The sequence below is a fragment of the Leiobunum rupestre genome, chromosome 8 (assembly GCF_980474605.1).
Source record: "Leiobunum rupestre chromosome 8, qqLeiRupe1.1.hap1, whole genome shotgun sequence".
In the NCBI taxonomy this organism is placed as follows: domain Eukaryota; kingdom Metazoa; phylum Arthropoda; class Arachnida; order Opiliones; family Sclerosomatidae; genus Leiobunum; species Leiobunum rupestre.
Genome location: NC_143391.1, coordinates 52,393,380 through 52,413,681, shown reverse-complemented (window position 1 = coordinate 52,413,681; position 20,302 = coordinate 52,393,380). Strand labels below are relative to the sequence as shown.

Below are 20,302 nucleotides of genomic sequence, written 5' to 3'. Positions count from 1 at the left end.
TTTATTTACAGTTTTCCGCCCAGTATCAAGGGATGCCATGTTTATCATTCCAGCTGTGAGTTCGTTCCTCATTTTTACCTTATAGTCTTAAGCTTGTGGTGAAGCTCACTTAGCGTTTTAACGAACTGTTTCCTCGTCTTAAATGAACTTGATAAATATTAACCTTAATGTCAGAGCCAACATTAAAACTGGTGGAATTGGATCACTAATAACATTTTGTTTCTCATCTTTGAACCAACAATTGATAAAAATGGTGGAATTGTTTAGGGTGTAATTTTTGAACATGGAAGGATCATGTTTTAAAAAGCATTAAAATTTAACATGGCAATTAGTCATGCCTGTCTTTGTATTACATTTTTTTAACTAACCAATGTTTCATAATCCCCTTCCCAAATAGGACTTTTCTACCAGCTTTTAGGTGTATATTTTCTTTTCTTAATAATTATATTTAGATAATAACTTATTCGAAGAGCAATTTTAGCAAATGGCTCCTCCGGTTAAGGCCACCATTTTAAAAATGGCAAAAAACGCTTTTCGAATGTTCTCGCAACAAAATATCGCCATCATGAAAACGGAACACTATTGCGATTCCCTAACTTGTAGCGATTCGCATGCACGAAAAAATCGCCCGCGATATCTCTGGATTTTTTCCGCGCTGTCGCTTCCGAAAATCGCAGTCATTAAAACGAGCCTTTTAACGTTCTTTACGAAGCTCGAAATTTATGGAAGGCGTCGATTTTGGGACTACTTATTTTTCTTTCAATAATAACCACGCGATTGGAAATAGTTTACTTCTTATTTAAAGGTTATTGGAAATTAAATAATATAATACTTAATATTTATATTTATTATTTAGTTATTTAAGATTTATTTTCATTTTCACTTTCGGAACCTAAGTTAAAACTATTATTAGCAAATTATGTCATCTACATAATATGTAGCACAGCCTTGCTCCTCGTTTTACATTAAAGGGAGCTGAAAACGATTAATAACTTACTCTTATTCGATTCCCCATCTATAATTAAGCCTAATTAAATATTTCATTCGTTAAAATATTTTAAATTAATTTAAAAAAATAAAATAAAAACTTATCTGCTTTTTTAATATCAAGTTCTGGCTTGTCATCCGGGATAATTACTACTTGAGGATTCTTTATAATGTCATCTCTATTTTCTTCTTTAGGTACATTTACATGTTAGTCTATTCCTTCGTCAATTTCTATAGTTTCGCAAATTAAAATGAAATCATCTGCCTTTTCCTGGTCTTAGTAGTGTAATATTGCCGCTTCTGGCAGCTAACATGATAACAATGAAAGCGCGAAATTTGGATGCCATGTTATTATTGTATTTTCGCGTGAACTTATCTATGATTAGAGGGCATTTGTTTTTTTATTAAGGATTTAGGCTTTGGTTGGCGACCATTTGGTTTTCTAACATGTTTAGTCCTCAAGAGGGCATTTGGTTTTTTGTTCAGAGGTATCTAGGCTTTAGTTGGCAGTCATTTAGATTTTTTTTCTTACCTAGTTCAGGGTTGACAATTCGTTTGTTGGCTGTGGGATAAATAAGCTTAAAATGAAATCAAAAAATCGGTTTTTAGCATTATTCTTTATTAATACCATGCAATTATTTTAATATAAACCAATTTAACTAGATATTCAAATTATAATTTATGTTACTAAATGTGTAATGACTTTATTTAATCTTTTTTATTGAATGATGCAATACGATAATTTCCAAATGCTAGTGTTTCAATTCCATCTATAACATATCTCTTACTATCAAAAGGGCCTAACGCGATTTTAGTAGAATTTGTTGTATATAGCTCATGCTTTTGTGATACTATTTTATTTGTATTCGCTAACGTTATGCGTTGCGTACATAGACATTCCCGATAGCAGTTATGTTTAATATTTTTCTTGACAAAACGTCTATCAACACCTTTGGCAGTATTTTTATCTTCACCCTCACTCTGCAGTGAATACATTTTTGGCTTTAGACCAACGAAAGAGAGGCCAAGTCTGCCACACAATTCATCTTTCATAAATCCAAGTTTGTTTTTGTTAGTTTCACTAAATAGTTTATGATCTTTAGGATAGTCCGAAAAATCATAAAGATGGGTAGACGTTGCCATGTCGTTGTAAACATTATCGGTCTGAATTAGATAACATAGTGAATCAGTGTCTGTGAAACACAGCTTTGCATTTGATCCATAGCGTTTCATTATCTCATTATAATGAAACTCATACATACAGGTTTTGCTGACATCAAGGATACCAAATCCAACATATATTGGCCGATTAAGCAGCATCCTAATTCAAAATAACTTGAAATAGTACAAAAAATTATTACAAAATAGCTCTTGTGAACCGAGGTGATGAGCACGTTCGTTGTACTTGTTTTTCATTATGAACTAGTTGGATGTCTCGGTGTTTCCGAAGATTCTCCATGGTTTTTCCTACAAATAAATATTTTCTTTTATATATATATATTTATATATATATATATATATATATATATATATATATATATATATATATATATATATATATATATATATATATATATATATATATATATATTTCTTAATATCAACTTACCAAAGAAAGCGTTGTTAATAAGTTTGAAAAATGACTTGCTGAACTCATCTTTTGCTTCTTTGCGACGCTGAGTGTTGAATTCGATATACTTCTTAATCCATGGGCATTGATTGAACTTTAAACCTCGGTGTATTTTAGTAAGGCGAAGACCCAGCGATAAGTATAATTTAAAATTTCTGTAGTGGATAATATAGTTATTCCTATTTTCTAAAGTTGGTGTTAGCTTTGGTTTATTCTCCATAAATTTTGCACCGAGAATCTGCAATTGCTTTAAAGAATACGCAGATAGTTCTTCCTGTTTGACAGCTTTTCTAATGGGAGCGAGTGAATATTCATCATGCAGAACGTGAATTTCCTGAGGGTACTCCAAATAAACTTGTAGAATATAGCCTTCTGGACTATCATCCCCGACTTTTATTACATCAAACGAATCTATTTCTTCTTCATCCATCCACTTGGATTCATCTGTTGGCATATGCTGACTCATTGCCCACCCATAAAGATTAACAGCGTCGAAATTCATAAGATAGGAGCTTGGTTTTGATGAATCATAGTTTTCCATGTGTCTATTATTAGCTTCAGCGTAGCGCAAAGAAATCATAGAAATAAAACAAATTTCCATAGAAACAAACATTTTTACTATTATTTTGTCCGAGGACCAAATAATTTTTGTCTCTATGTATTATATGGAAATTTGTTTTAATAACGTAGTTATTTCTTAGTTTTTATTTAAAGTTAGTATAAATGCGTTTATTTTAGTTGGTCTATAATTATGTAATAATAGACATATTTTTCTTAAAAAATATTGTGATATTTCATTTTATGTAATAAAACGTTGTTAGACGAAAGAAAACAAAGCACTTGTTAGATTATCTGATAAGCTAATAGCGACCACTTTTGGGATTTAACTAGCAAAAAACCCGAATTAAATTGTTGACATTTGTTTTGATATACGTCATATATACTTTTAAGTGTGTTCTTTTTGTGATATATAGAAAGTGCAGCCAAAAATGGAAGGAGCTATTGATAGGGTATAATAGGAAGTGAACTTGGGGTCTTAAGCTCATTCTCTTTAAAGGCCTCTGTCGTGAAAGGTACTCTCTCGGCGCTCTCTTCTTGAAGTTTACGTCTGGGACTCTTCATATTATACTCAGGTTAGTGTAATACTGTTTCTACATGATATTATTTAAACCCTTTAAACATAGTTTGCCTTCTATTTATGATAGTTTAAATTTGTATCGTTTTTTATAAATTAATTAACAAAATGCATGCTTTTAGAAATAATATGATTTGATGAATTTCCAAAAAAAAAGGTTTATTTTACACTATATGCGGTATTGATAATAATTTATTGCTGTTTCTTTTATTTTATTGCAAGTTTTATTTTTAAAAGGTTTAAGTACAAAGAATAAAAATATTATAGCAATTAAAATTTTGATAACACTTGATAGTTTAGTATTTTGTATAATATTTGCCATTGCCGCCGATAGATGTCACCGAAGCATCTATTAAAATATTTTTATCGCTAGATAAGGTCGTTTAAAAAAACATTTCTTTTTATAGTTTAGGTTTACTTTTAAACATCACTCTAATTAAGAAAGTAATATTTTTAATGCAACAAATTTAATTTTTTTAACTAATTTGAATACCTTGATATATTTTTATTTTTTAGGTTATATAATTTCAAATGCAGGTTTTGTTTAAAATATAAATGCATAATTCATTGAAGCAATTCTAATTTTAAAACGTGTATTTAATTAAATAAGAAAAAAAATGGTTTTAATTTCATACTTTTTAAAACATTTCTTGGTATTTACTTTCTAGAATGAAGTCTAATAGAAGTGGTGGGAACGTTTTCCTGTGTGATGAATGTGGTAGTGACTTCCGTTACGCATCTAGCCTAAGTCGTCACAAGCGTCGGCATAATATATATACGCCATATTATAAGAAACCCCGTAAGTTGTTGATTTTTATTTAAAATCTTTTCTAGATAGCGTAATAAAATTTTAATTTCTTAAAATTTGTTTAGGATTTAGCTATATTATCCCTTTTAATTATGGACTAATCAACTTTTTCGCGTATTTTATCATCCTTCTCACAGTCCATAGGTGGTTTCTTCTAACTTAACTTAACTGTAATAAATCATTCAACGTGAAAACCGAGTTAAACAAACATAGAGACGAGCTTCACGCTCCACAGAAGTTGACTGGAAACCGTTACCCTATTCCACCCGATGATGAATTCCATCCTGATGTCGACGTTACTATAACTCGTGCATTGGGTGGATATGTTTCAAAATATAAGATATTTCCAAGTGGTGAGGATGATTTGAAAAATATTAATACCTTCTCCTCTCAAGCTTCCGCAAGATTTGGAGATATTCTTTTAAACCAATTGGAAACATGGCGTGGTTTAAAATGGTATATAAGTCTTCATGGACGATACTCCAAGGCATCGGTTTACACCGAGGGAGGAGTTCTTGTGGAATCTTCGCCGTATTTTCATAGCCCAGCTTTCACCACTCTCCGGGGAGATATACTAGACGCTCAGATGTCCGAAGCCTTCGCGAAAATCAATACAGGAGTATGAGAGAGAAGGTAGCGGATGGACCCTTGAAGAACTTTTGCATGGAGAACAAACCTTGGTTCCTATTAGCCACTAAATGGTAAGAACCTTTATTTAATAAAGGTTAATATTTTAGATACTAAAATTATCTCTTTAAAGGTTCCAGCTTCATTTCCCTGCCCCAGGATTTGCGGGATAAGAAAGCGCTAATAAATATTCAAAATGAGGACAACAAGTGCTTCGTGTGGTCTATTTTGGCAGCTTTACATCCAGTAGAAAGAAATGCATATTTAGTAAGAAAATACTTTCAATATGAGAATGAGCTTGATCTCAGTGGTATTAGTTTCCCAATGGAGATAAAACAAGTGCAAAAGTCCGAGAAGCAGAACAATCTTTCGGTTAACATTTTTGCATACGAGAATGAAATATATCCACTTTATGTTAGTGAAAATATATGCGAGGAAGTTACAAGGGTTAATTTAATGATAATAGCGGATGACGAGAAAAAACACTTTGTTTTGGTGAAGAACTTAAACAAGCTACTATTTTCCCAAACAAAGAACAAGCACACCTGCTTTTACTGTCACTACTGTCAACAAAGACTTTCAAGCCAAGGAATATTGGAAGAGCATATGAAATATTGCAAAGCTTCTGGTCCTATGAGGGTTGAATTGCCTGATGAGAAAGAAAAATGGCTGACATTTAACAAGCATATTATGCAAACGAGAGTTGATTACGTCATATATGCGGACTTTGAATGTATTATTGAGAAAATTGAGACTCCTAAGCCAGATCCAGTGAAGTCAAGTACAACCAATATTGGGAAACCTCGTCCTTCCGGTTTTGCGTACGTAATAATTGGTCCCGAGGGAAAGTTGATCAAGCAGCCCGTGGTTTACAATGGAAATAACGCTTCAAAGCATTTTTTGGAGTGTCTTCAAGAGGAAGAAAATGAACTATTGGAGATAATGCATATTAACATTCCCATGAATCTGTCAGTGGAGGAACAGAGAAAATTCGACTCTTGTACTACTTGCTATATTTGCGGAAAGAAGTTTGAAGATAGTGACAGAAAGGTTCGAGACCACGAACATCGTACTGGACTATATTTAGGAGCTGCTCATAATTCTTGTAACATCAACAGAAAACCTCTCTTCCACATTCCGGTCGTGATACGTAACTTGCGGAATTATGATTCGCATATAATAATGGAGAGTCTTGGATGCTTCAAAAACCGTCGGATTACTTGCATACCGCACAATATGGAAAAATATTTAACTTTCACATTAGGAACGTTGCGATATTTGGACTCGTTACAGTTTCTAAATGTGTCCTTAGACTCCTTGGTTGCTAATCTCAGAGTTCAAGGTTCAAACGCTTTTCCGTTGCTTGTGGAGCATTTCAAGGACAATGCAGAAAGTTTGACCAGAAAGGGTGTTTTCCGATATGAGTATATGGATGGATTCAACAGGTTCGAAGAATCGTCACTACCTCCCAAGGAAGAATTTTTCAATAGTCTTACTAATGAGCATATATCTCATACTGATACGCTTCTGCTCGCTGACGTCTTCGAAAGCTTTAGGAGTCTTAGTATGCAATACTATAGGCTACATCCCTGCTATGTGTACAGTTCTCCCGGATTAGCTTGGCAAGCGTGTCTTTTGTTGACTGTTGTGAAACCGGAGCTCTTGACAGATGTCGATCAATATCTTTTCATTGAGGACGGCATTAGAGGAGGAATTTCTATGATTTATTTGCGCTACGCTGAAGCTAATAATAGACACATGGAAAACTATGATTCCTCAAAACCAAGCTCCTATCTTATGAATTTCGACGTTGTTAATCTTTATGGAAGGGCAATGAGTCAGCATATGCCAACAGATGGATTCCAGTGGATGGATGAAGAAGAAATAGATTCGTTTGTTGTAATAAAAGTCGGGGATGATAGTCCAGAAGGCTATATTCTAGAAGTTGATTTGGAGTACCCTCAGGAAATTCACGATCTGCATGATGAATATCCACTCGCTCCCATTAGAAAAGCTGTCAAACAGGAAGAACTATCTGCGTATTCTTTAAAGCAATTGCAGATTCTCGGTGCAAAATTTATGGAGAATCAACCAAAGCTAACACCAACTTTAGAAAATAGGAATAACTATATTATCAACTACAGAAATGTGAAATTAGAACTTATCGCTGGGTCTTCGCCTTACTAAAATACACCGAGGGTTTAAAGTTCAATCAAAGCCCAAGGATTAAGAAGTATATCGAATTCAACACTCAGCGTCGAAAAGAAGCAAAAGATGAGTTCAGCAAGTCATTTTTCAAACTTATGAACAACGCTTTCTTTGGTAAGTTGATATGTTATATATATATATATATATATATATATATATATATATATATATATATATATGCTTAGTTATTATATCATGAAATTTCCCCATTCCGTGCAAGCTATCTAAATATTTAAGTATATACAAATTAAGGAAAGCTTAATTATAATACCTAATATATTTGTGGACACAATGAATGCAATTTTTCTGCAGTTTTGTAGATTTAGACTAGAAGTATTCAACACGCGACTCATTGTTCATGAAATCGAACTAGAAGATGTGCATCCACCCTTCAAAGGTTAAACTTGCTCCTGGACCTTTTGAATTAATCTGCCTCGTTGAATTATCCTCAGGAACATCAACGAATACCAACATCTCTTAAGCGGAGTTGGAAAAATGGTCAATTTTAAGGTGCATCTACACATTGATCCGTTTATTCCTCCAGTCGTTTTCAATCACCAACTTATACCTTTCCATATCAGGGATCAAGTCAAAGAAAAGATTGAAGAACTCTGACATAATTGAGCGGGCAGTCGGTCTTACTACGTGTCTGTCTCCATTGGTCATCGTTCCAAAAAACCAAGTCCAAGAAATCAACCGAGCTTATGAAAATGAAGGACCTCAACTTACAAGTTAGTGAAGAATCTAAAAATTGCTTACAACAATCGAATTCCAGCATTAGAGTTTGTGTCGACATGTGGTTTCAAAATACCGCGATTAAACGAGAACGGCACTGCTATCCTTAATCAGCATGATGACAATGGACCAGAAAATATTATATCCGAACAACGTGAAGCCCTAATTATCGTCTATGGCTGCGAGCACTTTGATCTCTACCTTAATGGCTCAACATTTATTATCCTCACTGAACATAATCCACTTGTTGAAATCTTCAACAATCCGCGTATGTTAACATCAAACCGTATACAACGCTGGATACTTCGCCTACAACACTACAAATTTCGAGTCGCTTACCAGCCAGGAAAGAATAACCCCGCTGATTATATGACCGGACATCCAGCTAAGTCACCATTAACATCTGTGACCGATTTCAGTATCAACGCTTTTAATTTAACCAGTGGTACCCTTTTTCCCGCAAAAATAATTCAAACTCGCAGTCGTACCAAACCCCCCGTACCCCTTTAAACCCCTTGTATCCAATGGCTGATGCATAAAGGCCACGGGACTAACGTACGCCGAGAGAGCCACGGGACTTTCAATTCGGAACGACCCCGAAACCCCACCTCCCCGTTTCCGAAACTTACAGGCCTTCTGAAACTACCCCATACGATCCCCCTCCCTCCGAAATTTGCGGCGGAAAAAGAGAAAAATTCGGGTGTATTGCGGGTTGGGACAAACACGGCCCAGCTCTCAGGGACGACAGATTTTGAGCATTTTTAGAAACTGACATTTGCGTCAATTTTGAAAATTTGTAATAAAGAATTTAAAAATCAAATCGGAAGTCAAAGCCGACTCGATGCGAAAACGCGAATCGCAGCGTACGTAAAAAAATGCCACGCGACGCTCGCGCCCGTAACGCGCGCGCGAAAGCGTTAGAAAATCGAGAAATAAATCTCCAAAATCGGTTGACGAACGAACCTACCTACCAGCCTACCTACCAACAGCTTTTTATTATAAAGATACTAACATGTGTTGGGGTTTTACGTTTTAATAGTTTATCATATGTATTTAATATAACATGCACGGGCGTATTCTGGATGACTACGCCAAAAAGACGAAAATGCCTATTTTGCATCAGCACCACCATCCGACGAGAGCTCACGCATTTGCCTCTTATTGGGTGAATTGAAGGGCTGCCAAGACGTAACTATCCTGATGACGCAGCCCCTAGAAAAAAGTTAAAACGCCTCCTTCTTAAAATTTAAGCGTAGAGTGCCATCTAGTGTTCTTTTAGGTAAAATCGTTTGCAATACCATCTATTTTGCATTTTTTATTTAGTACTTTTCTAATGCCATCTATTTAGAAACTAATAAGTAATTTAACTTATGAACGACTTCTTTTATATTAATAACAAATCATAGTATCATTAATATTAAATAACCATAAAAAATATTCAAATCGTAAAAACTGTCTAACGGGGAAAACCATTGTTATTAATATGGCCAAAAAATGGAAGACAAGCTAAAATCCACTGAATAAGAAAATATTACAGGTAACTTATCAGACCCAGTTGACAGAAATATTAACAAGTTGTCAAGCCAAAATATACCTCACCTCGTAAGATATTTCCTGTAATATCTTTTACTTCATATTGTGGCATGAAACGCAATAATAATCTACCTGCTAAAGATATGACCCGGGTTCTATTCCTGTCTACTACCGTATTTTATATTAAATAATTAATTATTTTAATTAATAAATATATAAAATATTATAGATTATATTGACGTTAATACGTTTATTATAGCGTAAAAAAATAGACTTTCGCCAAAGCTTTTTTAGGTAGAACACTCGCCTGTAGCAACATTTGAATTTCTTCTACGCAATAATTTAAATCGAAAACGAAATCTAATTTATTTAAATGAGACCCAAAATTGAAAACTCTATTAATATACACTCGCCTATCAAGCAGTAGGAGGGCCGGTGTTCAAATCCCACCTGACGCTTTCGCAAACCGATAATAAGACGTATACCGTGAAAATTTGTTGGAAACCCTGCCATTTGTATCCTTAGCGCTCGTCCTGTCCCAAAAGTCAATAACTAGTAACAGACGGATAGTAGAAATACAAAAACCCTAATGTACGCCACAAAACGCAAAAACACACCCTTATACGCTATAATACACTCAAACAACACCTACAAATAACCCTTACAAACACTCTAACATACGTCACCACACAATAAAAACTCACAAATGGAAGAAAGAATGGTTATTGTAAAACACCTTTTCCTCAATTTCAAAAACTGTGATCGTGGTTTTTACACTGCGCCTCGATACACACAGACAGTGATTAATAAGATCTCTCCCAGGGAACATAAGTTTCTCATATAAGTAAATAAAGCTGTAATTAGGGGAGAAGAATAGATGTTTGATAGTGACAGTATAAAAACACCGTTCGTTTACGGTCTGATAAAACTACATAAAATAAACCACTAAGATTAATTGAATCATCGATGAACAATGCAACATATGCAAAAGCTAAAATGTGGGTTAAAATTATAAAAGCGTTAGTAGAATTTAATGATCATAAACTATTTGTCTCAACATTAAAATAATGTAACGTAAATTAAAGTATGGATTTGTGTAGTTTCGACATTGTAAGTTTATACACAAAAATACTATGGAAGAAATAAAACCCAAATCCTAAACCACCCAAGTATAATTTTTTTTAATTTTCTTCTGGTACAGGTTTATTGATGACATTATGATTTAAAAAAATTAAGGATATCATATCTCGATGTCAGAATTAGTCCACGGAAAAGGCTGCTGTGGAGAGCCGTCCGTAGGAGGATCTTACTAGTAGTATTTTTGAATTCATTTTTGCGATCTGATTGTAGATTGTGGGGATGATTTTCCCTTTTGTGATAGAATAGAATTTGATATTGGTTTTTTTTAGAAGCATATGCTTCCAAAATTAGTAAATTTCTATTCTGAAAATGTAGTAAACTTTATAAATTCCAAAAATGGTCCTAGTCTGACTGAAATAGAAAAGCTCACTGTGACAAAACCAACTATGCATTTAACACTGTAAAAGTTCCTATTTTGCGAGGTCATTGACATTTTACTTTCACATATGTTAGCCTAATCGGGCAGCTAGAAATTTTACCTGATTTTAAAAAATGAAATAAAGTATTTAAAAAAATTATTCTTTCTCTATATTTACCAAGGGATCATTACAAAAATTAGTTAAATAGGCACAAATCTTCCATACTTTCTCGAGCTGTGGGTTCATGCTATTTGGAAATACAGTGTTAAGTAAGTGATATTTCTTTACGATCCTTATTACACGTTCCACGTGAATTCTGATACTTGCAATGTCTCTAGTTCTATTCTCCTCTTCTAGAGACAGCTGCGTTTTCTTCCCTAAAAATGGAGTGATATTTAACTGAATGTTTTTCTCTTTCAACAATGGTTGTATAGTGAATCGTCGATCAGCCATTATTGAGTCAGCTGGTTCTAATAAGTCGACTATCTTGCTTTGAGCAGTCACTTCTAAATCTGACATTCTACCTGGTACGAGATCGGAAGCAAAGGTAACAAATCCATTTGGGGCTATTCCGATAAGTCCCTTGGCTGTACTATGATGTGTCACTTTGGCTTGTATAGTCATGGGGAGTTTCTATAAACAGTTCTGTTGCGTCAATTAAAACCCTTGTCGTTGGATATAACTTCTTGAATTCGTCTGGCATGTCATTGTCTACAGCTTCCCTTGATGGCCAAATATTCAGTTGTGTTAATCTTTTATTCAACCAGTCGAACCATGTTATGCATAAGCTTGAGACCGTAGACACTGAAACTCCAAAACGATAAGCCAAATCTTGCTCTAATAATCCAACTTTTAATCTACACAGTACCAAGAAAAGCTGATTTTTAAAGTCCAATGCCAATGGTCTTCCGGTACTTCCCGAGGTCTTCCTTTCAGTTTTTCTTTCGTAACCTCCACAACTGCGATAATATGTTAAATGTGGTAAATCAGGTTCTATGTATTCATATAAACTGTTGAATTCTTCTTCGGAGTCGAAGCCAGTGTAAAAATGTAACATATCCGAGTTCGTAATACTTGTTAAAGAAAATTTGTTGTTTTTCTCCAACAACCGTATACGAGCCTTTGAAGATTGATTTGCAGTTTCGATTGAAAAAAGTTTTTCTTGGAGGGTTGATAATTCTGAATTTACACAAGAAAGACGGTCATTTGTACTTGTCAGTTCTTTTAATTTCTTTTCAAGTTCTTGATTTTTTCTCTTGAGAGCTACATTTTCACCTGTAAGTTTTCCCATACAATTTATCATAGTTACTAACATTTCGATAGTTTTCTGTTGGTTTGAAACTACCTTGGATAGAACATCAAAGTCCTTGATCAAGCTATAACTGTGATCTTATGAAAAAAATCAAATTAGTTAAAATTAACTCAATCAAATATAAAAGCTTTATTACCATTTTTATTGTGATGGTTCTTCCACGAAAGAATTTCAGTACCAACATAATTTTTTTTAAAGGTTCCCACACTTGTAGCTTCCCCAGCAATAACCCCGTAATTTGAAACTTCATAGAATGATTCGTTCATAATTTTGGTCTCATCATTTGCGGCTACATGGTGAAAATGACAAGGCATATTCTGGTCGTACTTCCTCCGGCCATCTGTACTAAAATGAAATCCACAAACGTCTTGAAACCTCGAACCCAAAAATCTGCCGAGCAGGGTTGTCCATGGTCTGTTCTTAGGTTTATCACCGTAATCTTTACAATTTTCATTTATGATCTTGATCCATTTCTCACGAAGACTTTCCTCTTTTGGAAATTTGCTAAAGGTAGTATTTACGTTCTTGTATGATGAGGTTGTACACCCAGGAACGCAACATTTGTGGCCACCCCACTTTCTTTTATTTGACATACTTTAGTTGACTAACCTAATAAGAAAAACAATTAGAATTGTGGGTTCCAATTATACTCATTGTGATTTTACCTAAAGCATAAACCACAGCCAAGTCTGCACAGCAGGATATATTCAGTCTAAATAATGCTAAAAACAAAACAAAATACCTTAATAAATCTGAAAAATATAGAAATTGTAGTTTACCTTTATAATAATAATTTAGTTTTATTATATACTAACCTTTAAACTCACTTTACTGCAAAACTGTAAGTTCTGTAACTAGTAAAAATATTGTAAGCTCGCGTAAGCCTCGTAACTTTTTAATAGCAGAAAACACAACACCCGAGAGCTCGCTCCAAGTTTGGCCAACCTTGAGATTTCATTTTGGCCTTTCTTCACGAGCTCATTTGACCAACGATCTTTTGTGAAAACAACTATTTATAAGTATATTAAATTCAATTTATAATTATATCAAATTAAATTTATAATTATATTAAATTCAATTTATAATTATATTAAATTCAATTTATAATTATATTAAATTCAATTTATAATTATATTAAATTCAATTTATAATTATAAATTACAACAGCTACAGCGCTATGAGACAGTTCTCCAAATTTGGGAGGCCTTAGTTGAAAATTGTAGATTTGTATAGAGGATATTCAAACAAAGAAGCTGTATTTCCCTTAAATTTGACGATGGATCTTTTTGAGATAAGGCGCAAGTGAGAAATTGAAGGAGCGCGCATTTGCCGTTATACCTTATACGCTGGGACCTAATACCTGACCCTATCTATCCATGTCATTTGTAACTTAAATCGATTTTTTGGTTCCCAGTTAGTTGATTACATGAAGTTAAAATATGGTTGCCACGGCAAAACGAATGGCCAGTGAAACTTTTTCCTTTGGCAGCTTTCAAGGTACATGAAGGTCTACTTAACCCCCGCGTTTGAACAAAATAAAAGAGAAGCACCTCAGAATGTCTCCTTGTTAGTTTAATCTACTCTAAAATCGTTTTATAAGTTATACGCATCTTTATACCGTGTAACTAACATATTGGTGTCGTTTGTTAGTTGTGGCATTTTCCCATTTTTTGGCTGAAATCAAAATTTCACAACTATTAACATACCGCAAAGGATTACAACATAACAATTCAATATGTCTTGCTCTAGGCTATATATAGCCTAGAGCAAGACATATTGAATTGTTATAGTGCGGCAACCATTTTTACGAGCCTTGGGCTAGTGGTACATTCTGATTTTTTTTTACACTTCAAAAACTCAAAACTGAAATTCAAATCGAAAAAAACAAAAACAAAAACAGGATTTGAAGGGCTAGTGCGATCGTGGCCTAACTTGATTCTAATTTTGTTTTAAGCAAACTCTTAATGATAATCAAACTTGAAATCATAAAACAGTAAACCTTAATGTTAAAGCGGCAAATATGTTAGACCAAAAATACATGATACGACATTTGCTCCTCAGCTTCCTGACAGACCTTGTCGATTGGATCATGATTGATACCAATCAAGTTTAAAAGGTCTTTTGAGTTGGAAGTGACCTGTAAGTAGGCCTACAAGCAGCCTTATGCTAGACTTAGAGAGCTAGAACAATTCCTTTGCTTTATGCCTAGAGGTGCGAGAGATGAACTATTTGGCCATCCATCTCGAGCCAATTCGTCAAAACTATTATGTACATTATACGGCAAATTTGAGGCGTTCGATAATTGTAAAAACATTTACTCGGTGAACCCAGTTATTGTAGAATTTGGTATGATGAAGACGAGGATTAGTAAATACGTAATTTCGACAAAATCAGCTTGGCGAGGCACCACGCTAACTAGCAACTTGTAATGCATTTTAATTCAGGTAGCCACCAGCCCCCTACACTCAATATTACCTTTAACCTTCATGAGTTTTATGGAATGGGCAAACCGTAAAACTCAGGTGAAAACCCTTAAACCAATGGGGAGATAACTAGCACGCTACACAGAAAGAGTTATCAACCAGTGCCACAAACTAGGATCCTCTGGCTGCGAGGCGAAAGTGTTAACGACTCCACCACTTCACCTACAGTGTAACAAATAGCTGTTAATTTCTTACTACTTAGTATTTTAAGTTACATGATATTAATAGTAAATTTCAAAATATTAACATAAATGTTGGTTAAAATATAATCAGATAGCCAAATACTTTGATATTACTTATTTATCTTTTACCGAAACTATTGATAATGCTCTTAAGCTATCACAGGGGCCACCAGTGACGGATATTAATAATATATAAATATTTTTTGAAAAATCAAATTATCCCTTTTTCGGAATCTACTGATCTTGCAAATAGAACAGGAACTTAAGAACGGAACATTTTGGAAACCGAAATAATTTGATCGAAATCTAAAAATTTAAAACTTAATGATTTGAGGGCATTCTTTCACGCGGTGTGTGGTTTCCCACATTTTAACACTGGTTCAATTTCCGTTGGACGGCCAAATGGAATAACCTAACACACAAATTGTTGGATTCGTCATTTGTTCATCTTCTATTGATAAAAACCAAAATCTCGTCATTCAAGGCTTGCAATTAAAACTGACCAGAAATTGAAACGCTTTACTCATATTTACAAGTCTGTTCAATGTTTTTGTTAGTCTCAATTTCGAATTATACATTTAACGGTAATAACTAATTCGAAGACCGAAAGATAAAAAAGCATTGTTCAAAAACTTTGATATGTTTATGAATTCTACTAAATAATTCGCGCAAAAATTTACGTTATATTATCATCGGATCCTTTTTACTACAATTTTCAGATAGATATATTGTTTCCAAACTAGCTCGAGATGTCGTGTATTTTGGACAACAATGTAACTACGGAAGTTTACAGGCTACGGCTTTAGGATCGAAAGTAACAAAACAGTGTCGAGGAATTATCAACTATTGGTGAGTTTTATCTGTGTCATTCAAGGTTGTACTTTGCAATTTTTAAACATCAGATCAATACGACACAGCAAAATATAATGTGTTGAACACTAAATCAATTTCGTCGTAAATTACTTTTAATATTTAAAGGACAATACGTGTCGCGACTATCTTACCAAGAATTTACTCGAACTCATTTTAAAACTCAATCAACAATTTATTCAACTAAAACTTAAATTAAAAGGAGAACATGATGGGAACGGAGAGAGAACTGACCTCCGATTACAAAACTTCCAGTTTATATACTACTAAAATTTGTTCTTTTTTACAATCTATTATACTTATGTTTATACAAAAAATTCTTTATCGCTTTTCTACGGTTTAACTTTATTTTTTATAAGAATTAAAGATCAGTCTGCAACATCCTCCGGCCCGATGACCCTGTCATCTTCTGATAATTCGAGGTTGTGCAGCATCTGGATGGCTCGTTTAAGGATGGTACCGCAGGGAAGGCGAACCGCGCAGGATCTTATCTTCTTGTCTCGTCCAGGATAGAGTTCAACGATACGTCCCATCTTCCAAACGTGACGGGGTAAATACTGGTCGGCTATTAGAACGATGTCATCTTTGCGGAACTCGGGGCAACCACGGATGACAGAGCTAGAGTGCGCCGAACGAAACTCCATTAAGTAATTTTGCCGCCAACGTTTCCAAAAGTGATTTAACAGCATTTGACGGTACTTCAACTTCTTAATAAGAACGGCTCGGTTGTTCGAAGGTCCAGGTGTTTGGTTTTCAAAATTTTGATCGGGTAACGAAATCAAACGTTGTCCAGTAAGAAAGTGGGCAGGCGTTAAGGGTTGTAGCTCTCCTGCTGCAGAGTACGTATGAGTCAGTGGGCGAGAATTCAGGACCGCTTCAATTTATGTTAGCGTGGTTGTTAACCCTTCTAGGCTCAAGGTGGTACGACCGATGGTTTTCTTTAGGCAGGATTTAACTGAGCGGACGAGGCGCTCCCAGAATCCGCCCCACCAGGCGGCACGTTCCACTATATACTTCCATTGGATTTCTTTATAGCTCAGGAACTCTTGTACTTCTTTAGATTGGATGGTCCGGAACATCTCAGCCAGGTCTTTCTCGGAACGTTTGAACGCTTTTGCGTTGTTGGAGCACATCCCTCGTCTTGCAAGGAATCGTCGAAAGGACAACAGGAACTTTTCAGCACTCATGTCGGTAACCAATTCTAAGTGTAGCGCTCGAGTGACTGCACATGTATAGAGTGCTATGTAAACTTTGGACTGCTGATTGGTCGCCTCGTCATACATAGAGTGGTCCGGCCAAGTCAACGCCTGTGACATGAAATGGTGCTGCTTCTGTGACTCGATCTCGTGGCAGCGGTGCAAAAACTTGCCTCCCGGCTTTGACGGACAACCTCCGGCATACATAGCATTTCTGGATTACATTCTTGACTAGCTGGCGACCTTGTAAGACCCAATATGTTTCTCGTAACTGAGTCATGGTACTATTGAATCCCGCGTGCATGACCTTCTCGTGACAGTCTTTAACTAGCAGCCTTGTTAGATGGTGTTTTGATGGCAAGATTACTGGATGCCTTTCTTCGTACCCAAGATTCGACTTCTGTAAACGTCCGCCAATACGTAGAATACCATGGTCTAAAAATGGAGTGAATTGAGCTATCTTCGATGACTTGTATAGAGATTGACTATTCTTTAAGCAACTGATTTCTGCAGCGAAAGATTCTTCCTGTACTTTTAGTAGCCAATGATTTCTTGCTAAGGCGATCTCTTCAGCGCATATCGGACCTCTGGCTCTATCTTCTTGAGAAAGTCTGGCGTTTTTTACGAAACGCAAGATCCAGGCAGTGATGCGAAATGTTTGACTTGCTGAATGATATTTGTTGACGTAGAATAAAGCTTCTTTTGGCTGAATGACGCAACTCAGGACTGAGACTTTTCTTTCCTCTACGACTGTTTCGAGTTTGGCAAGTGACGTAGTGGCTGGGATCGGTTATGGACTGAATCTCTGACGTACGATTAGCCACGAAAGGCTTCCATTCTCGGATTTGTCCTCGAATCCAATAAAGGACTATCTCTGAGTCGGACCAGCAGTGATATCTCGTGACCCTTCCTTCGAATACTGCCAGTGTACTTCTTAAAAGTGTAGCTCCTATGAGCGCTGCCATGAGCTCCAGTCGAGGTAGACTCAGTTTCTTCAGTGGTGCTACTCGTGATTTTGATGAGACCATAGATACTCCATAACTTCCAACTTCGGTATGATACCGTATGTAGGTAACTGCGGCGTAAGATTTTTCGCTTGCATCGCAGAAGAGATGGACTTCTACTCCAGTGACTATGCTTCCAGCGTTCTTGAAATACCATCTTGGTATGGTTAGTTGTTGCAAATTTGGTAATTCCAGGCACCATCGCTCCTATTCAGATTGAACTTCCGGAGGTAGCTTTTCGTCCCATCCTATGCCGAGTCTCCACAACTTCTCGACCTTCTTGCAGTTCAGCTCCTTCTCCGTGAGTTCCTCTTCGATCCTAGCCTTCAATGTATCAGTTCGTTTCTTGATTGCTTTCCTTGCCGCTACCAGTTTATCCATTACTTGACTTAAATGTTGATACTGAAGTTGTGCGACCTTTTTTCCACTCAGCTATTCCCGGGTTTCGGCACCAAGATATGTCGCGACTAACTTACCAAGAATTTACTCGAACTCATTTTAAAACTCAATCAACAATTTATTCAACTAAAACTTAAATTAAAAGGAGAACATCATGAGAACGGAGAGAGAACTGACCCCCGATTACAAAACTTCCTGTCTATATACTACTACAATTTGTTCTTTTTTACAATCTATTATACTTATGTTTATACAAAAAATTCTTTATCGCTTTTCTACGGTTTAACTTTATTTTTTATAAGAATTAAAGATCAGTCTGCAACAATACAATGACCAACATCAAATTTTCTTGTTTGACAATGACAAATTTCGAGTGAAGCTTTCTGAAAGCGCGAAAAGGCAGCGTATTGGTTAAAAAAATTTATTATTTGAAATTTCACGTTCTTCGAGTAGTTTTTAGAAAATTAAAAAATATTTTTATAATAACAATCAGCTAGGCCAATACCCAAGGCCAAGTAGTCGACGTTTAATGCCTTTATATCAGGTGACCGGATTACAATGCGTAAGAGGGTGGTGGCATAACATCTTCAATCGCATTCTCTGTAGTTCTTAACGTCGCTGTGATTGACGGAGTTGTCAATTTTTCCTGCTTCAGTTGACTACCGTGCGACCAACTTCTGTCTACGAATTACAAATAATTTCACTCCACCTTGGTTTAGGAACGAAATCTCAATAACTAGGGTCTGCTCCATTATCAGAACCAATGAATACTTCTTAGATCACTGGTTGAATATTGCAAATAATACCGCGTTGAGATAAAACGTATGCAGCCTACCAATGTTCCGGGGTTCAGTTGTCAAATTTAACAGCAAATCAAGATACCTTGCCTTTTAAAGATGGCCTGGAAGTTGAGGCTTCCGATAGCTTCTCTATAAGGAATAACCAATAATTCCTCTTTGTCGTTTGCTTCTGACCAAAACCGTTCGACAGAGTCCCTACTGGTTAGGGAACTGGAAATTACCCCCCCCCCCCCCTGATTGATATAGGGATACCCACCTGATAAGTGCGTTATCTGGGTAGAAATTTGTGGTTCGATATCAAGGAAGCTTAAGCCCCGGTTTTTGGCTGGTTTCATTGAATATAGGTTGCGTTTCAGTTTTTGGATTTACAATACAACAGAGATCATGGAGAACTAAAGCTCATCTCGGATAATCGCGTCAACTTCAATGGAGTTCTTTCCAAATGAAAAAATATAATTTCCATCTTTAAGCGATATGGGAATCAGATCAGCAAATTAATCGTAGTCTGTGAACTTGGCAAACGTAAAAGTTTTTTTTGTCAATCCTGTGTCCGTGCCCGACGAAACAGAATAGTTAGCTGTGGGCTTACCACTTTTTCGTCGTTATTTGAATTAATTTGTTATGTACGAAATTTTTTAATCTATACATAGGGATAATGATTTCTTATAGAATAATATCGTATCCCGAATAAAAAACTATATAGTTTAAATACATACATATATCAAAGATGACTCATGATAAAAAATTAATTTTCCATATTTATAAGAAGCATTCTCATTGCTATTAAATCGACATTAAAGAGTACATTTAGTTAAACTAACACATCTATTAGTCGGCTTGCATCATGATCTTATTGATCCGTAGGAGGGTAGTGGCAAACCCTTCGTACCACGC

At 35.5% G+C, this 20,302-nt stretch overlaps 5 protein-coding genes across 14 annotated transcripts in view; 1 reads left to right on the top strand and 4 right to left on the bottom strand.

Moving 5' to 3' along the window:
* LOC149933675 (uncharacterized) overlaps positions 1-20,302 on the bottom strand; it is a 79,815-nt gene that overhangs the window by 53,227 nt on the left and 6,286 nt on the right. The window lies entirely within an intron of this gene.
* Positions 974-18,411, bottom strand: LOC149933676 (uncharacterized). Its single transcript, XM_090157376.1, has 3 exons — positions 18,027-18,411; positions 14,950-17,985; positions 974-2,454 (listed from the first exon to the last, which is right to left on the bottom strand). Exons 1-2 carry the CDS (start codon positions 18,409-18,411, stop codon positions 17,285-17,287), a joined length of 1,086 nt encoding a protein of 361 aa, XP_090013502.1. The 3' UTR covers positions 974-2,454; positions 14,950-17,284.
* On the top strand, positions 5,182-7,374 carry LOC149933679 (uncharacterized). The gene is made up of 2 exons (XM_090157378.1): positions 5,182-5,261; positions 5,328-7,374. Exons 1-2 carry the CDS (start codon positions 5,182-5,184, stop codon positions 7,372-7,374), a joined length of 2,127 nt encoding a protein of 708 aa, XP_090013504.1.
* Positions 10,672-13,554, bottom strand: LOC149933678 (uncharacterized). 2 transcript variants are annotated; one of them, XM_090156037.1, is made up of 4 exons: positions 13,140-13,554; positions 12,611-13,083; positions 12,508-12,551; positions 12,395-12,437 (listed from the first exon to the last, which is right to left on the bottom strand). In XM_090156037.1, the coding sequence occupies exons 2-4, from the start codon at positions 13,065-13,067 to the stop codon at positions 12,426-12,428; spliced, it is 513 nt and encodes a 170-aa protein (XP_090012163.1). In that variant the 5' UTR covers positions 13,068-13,083; positions 13,140-13,554; the 3' UTR covers positions 12,395-12,425. The 2 variants fall into 2 exon arrangements, with proteins under 2 accessions (XP_090012162.1, XP_090012163.1); XM_090156036.1 differs by having other exon boundaries at positions 10,672-12,551.
* Positions 16,378-17,196, bottom strand: LOC149933677 (uncharacterized). The gene is made up of 2 exons (XM_090157377.1): positions 16,935-17,196; positions 16,378-16,841 (listed from the first exon to the last, which is right to left on the bottom strand). The coding sequence occupies exons 1-2, from the start codon at positions 17,194-17,196 to the stop codon at positions 16,378-16,380; spliced, it is 726 nt and encodes a 241-aa protein (XP_090013503.1).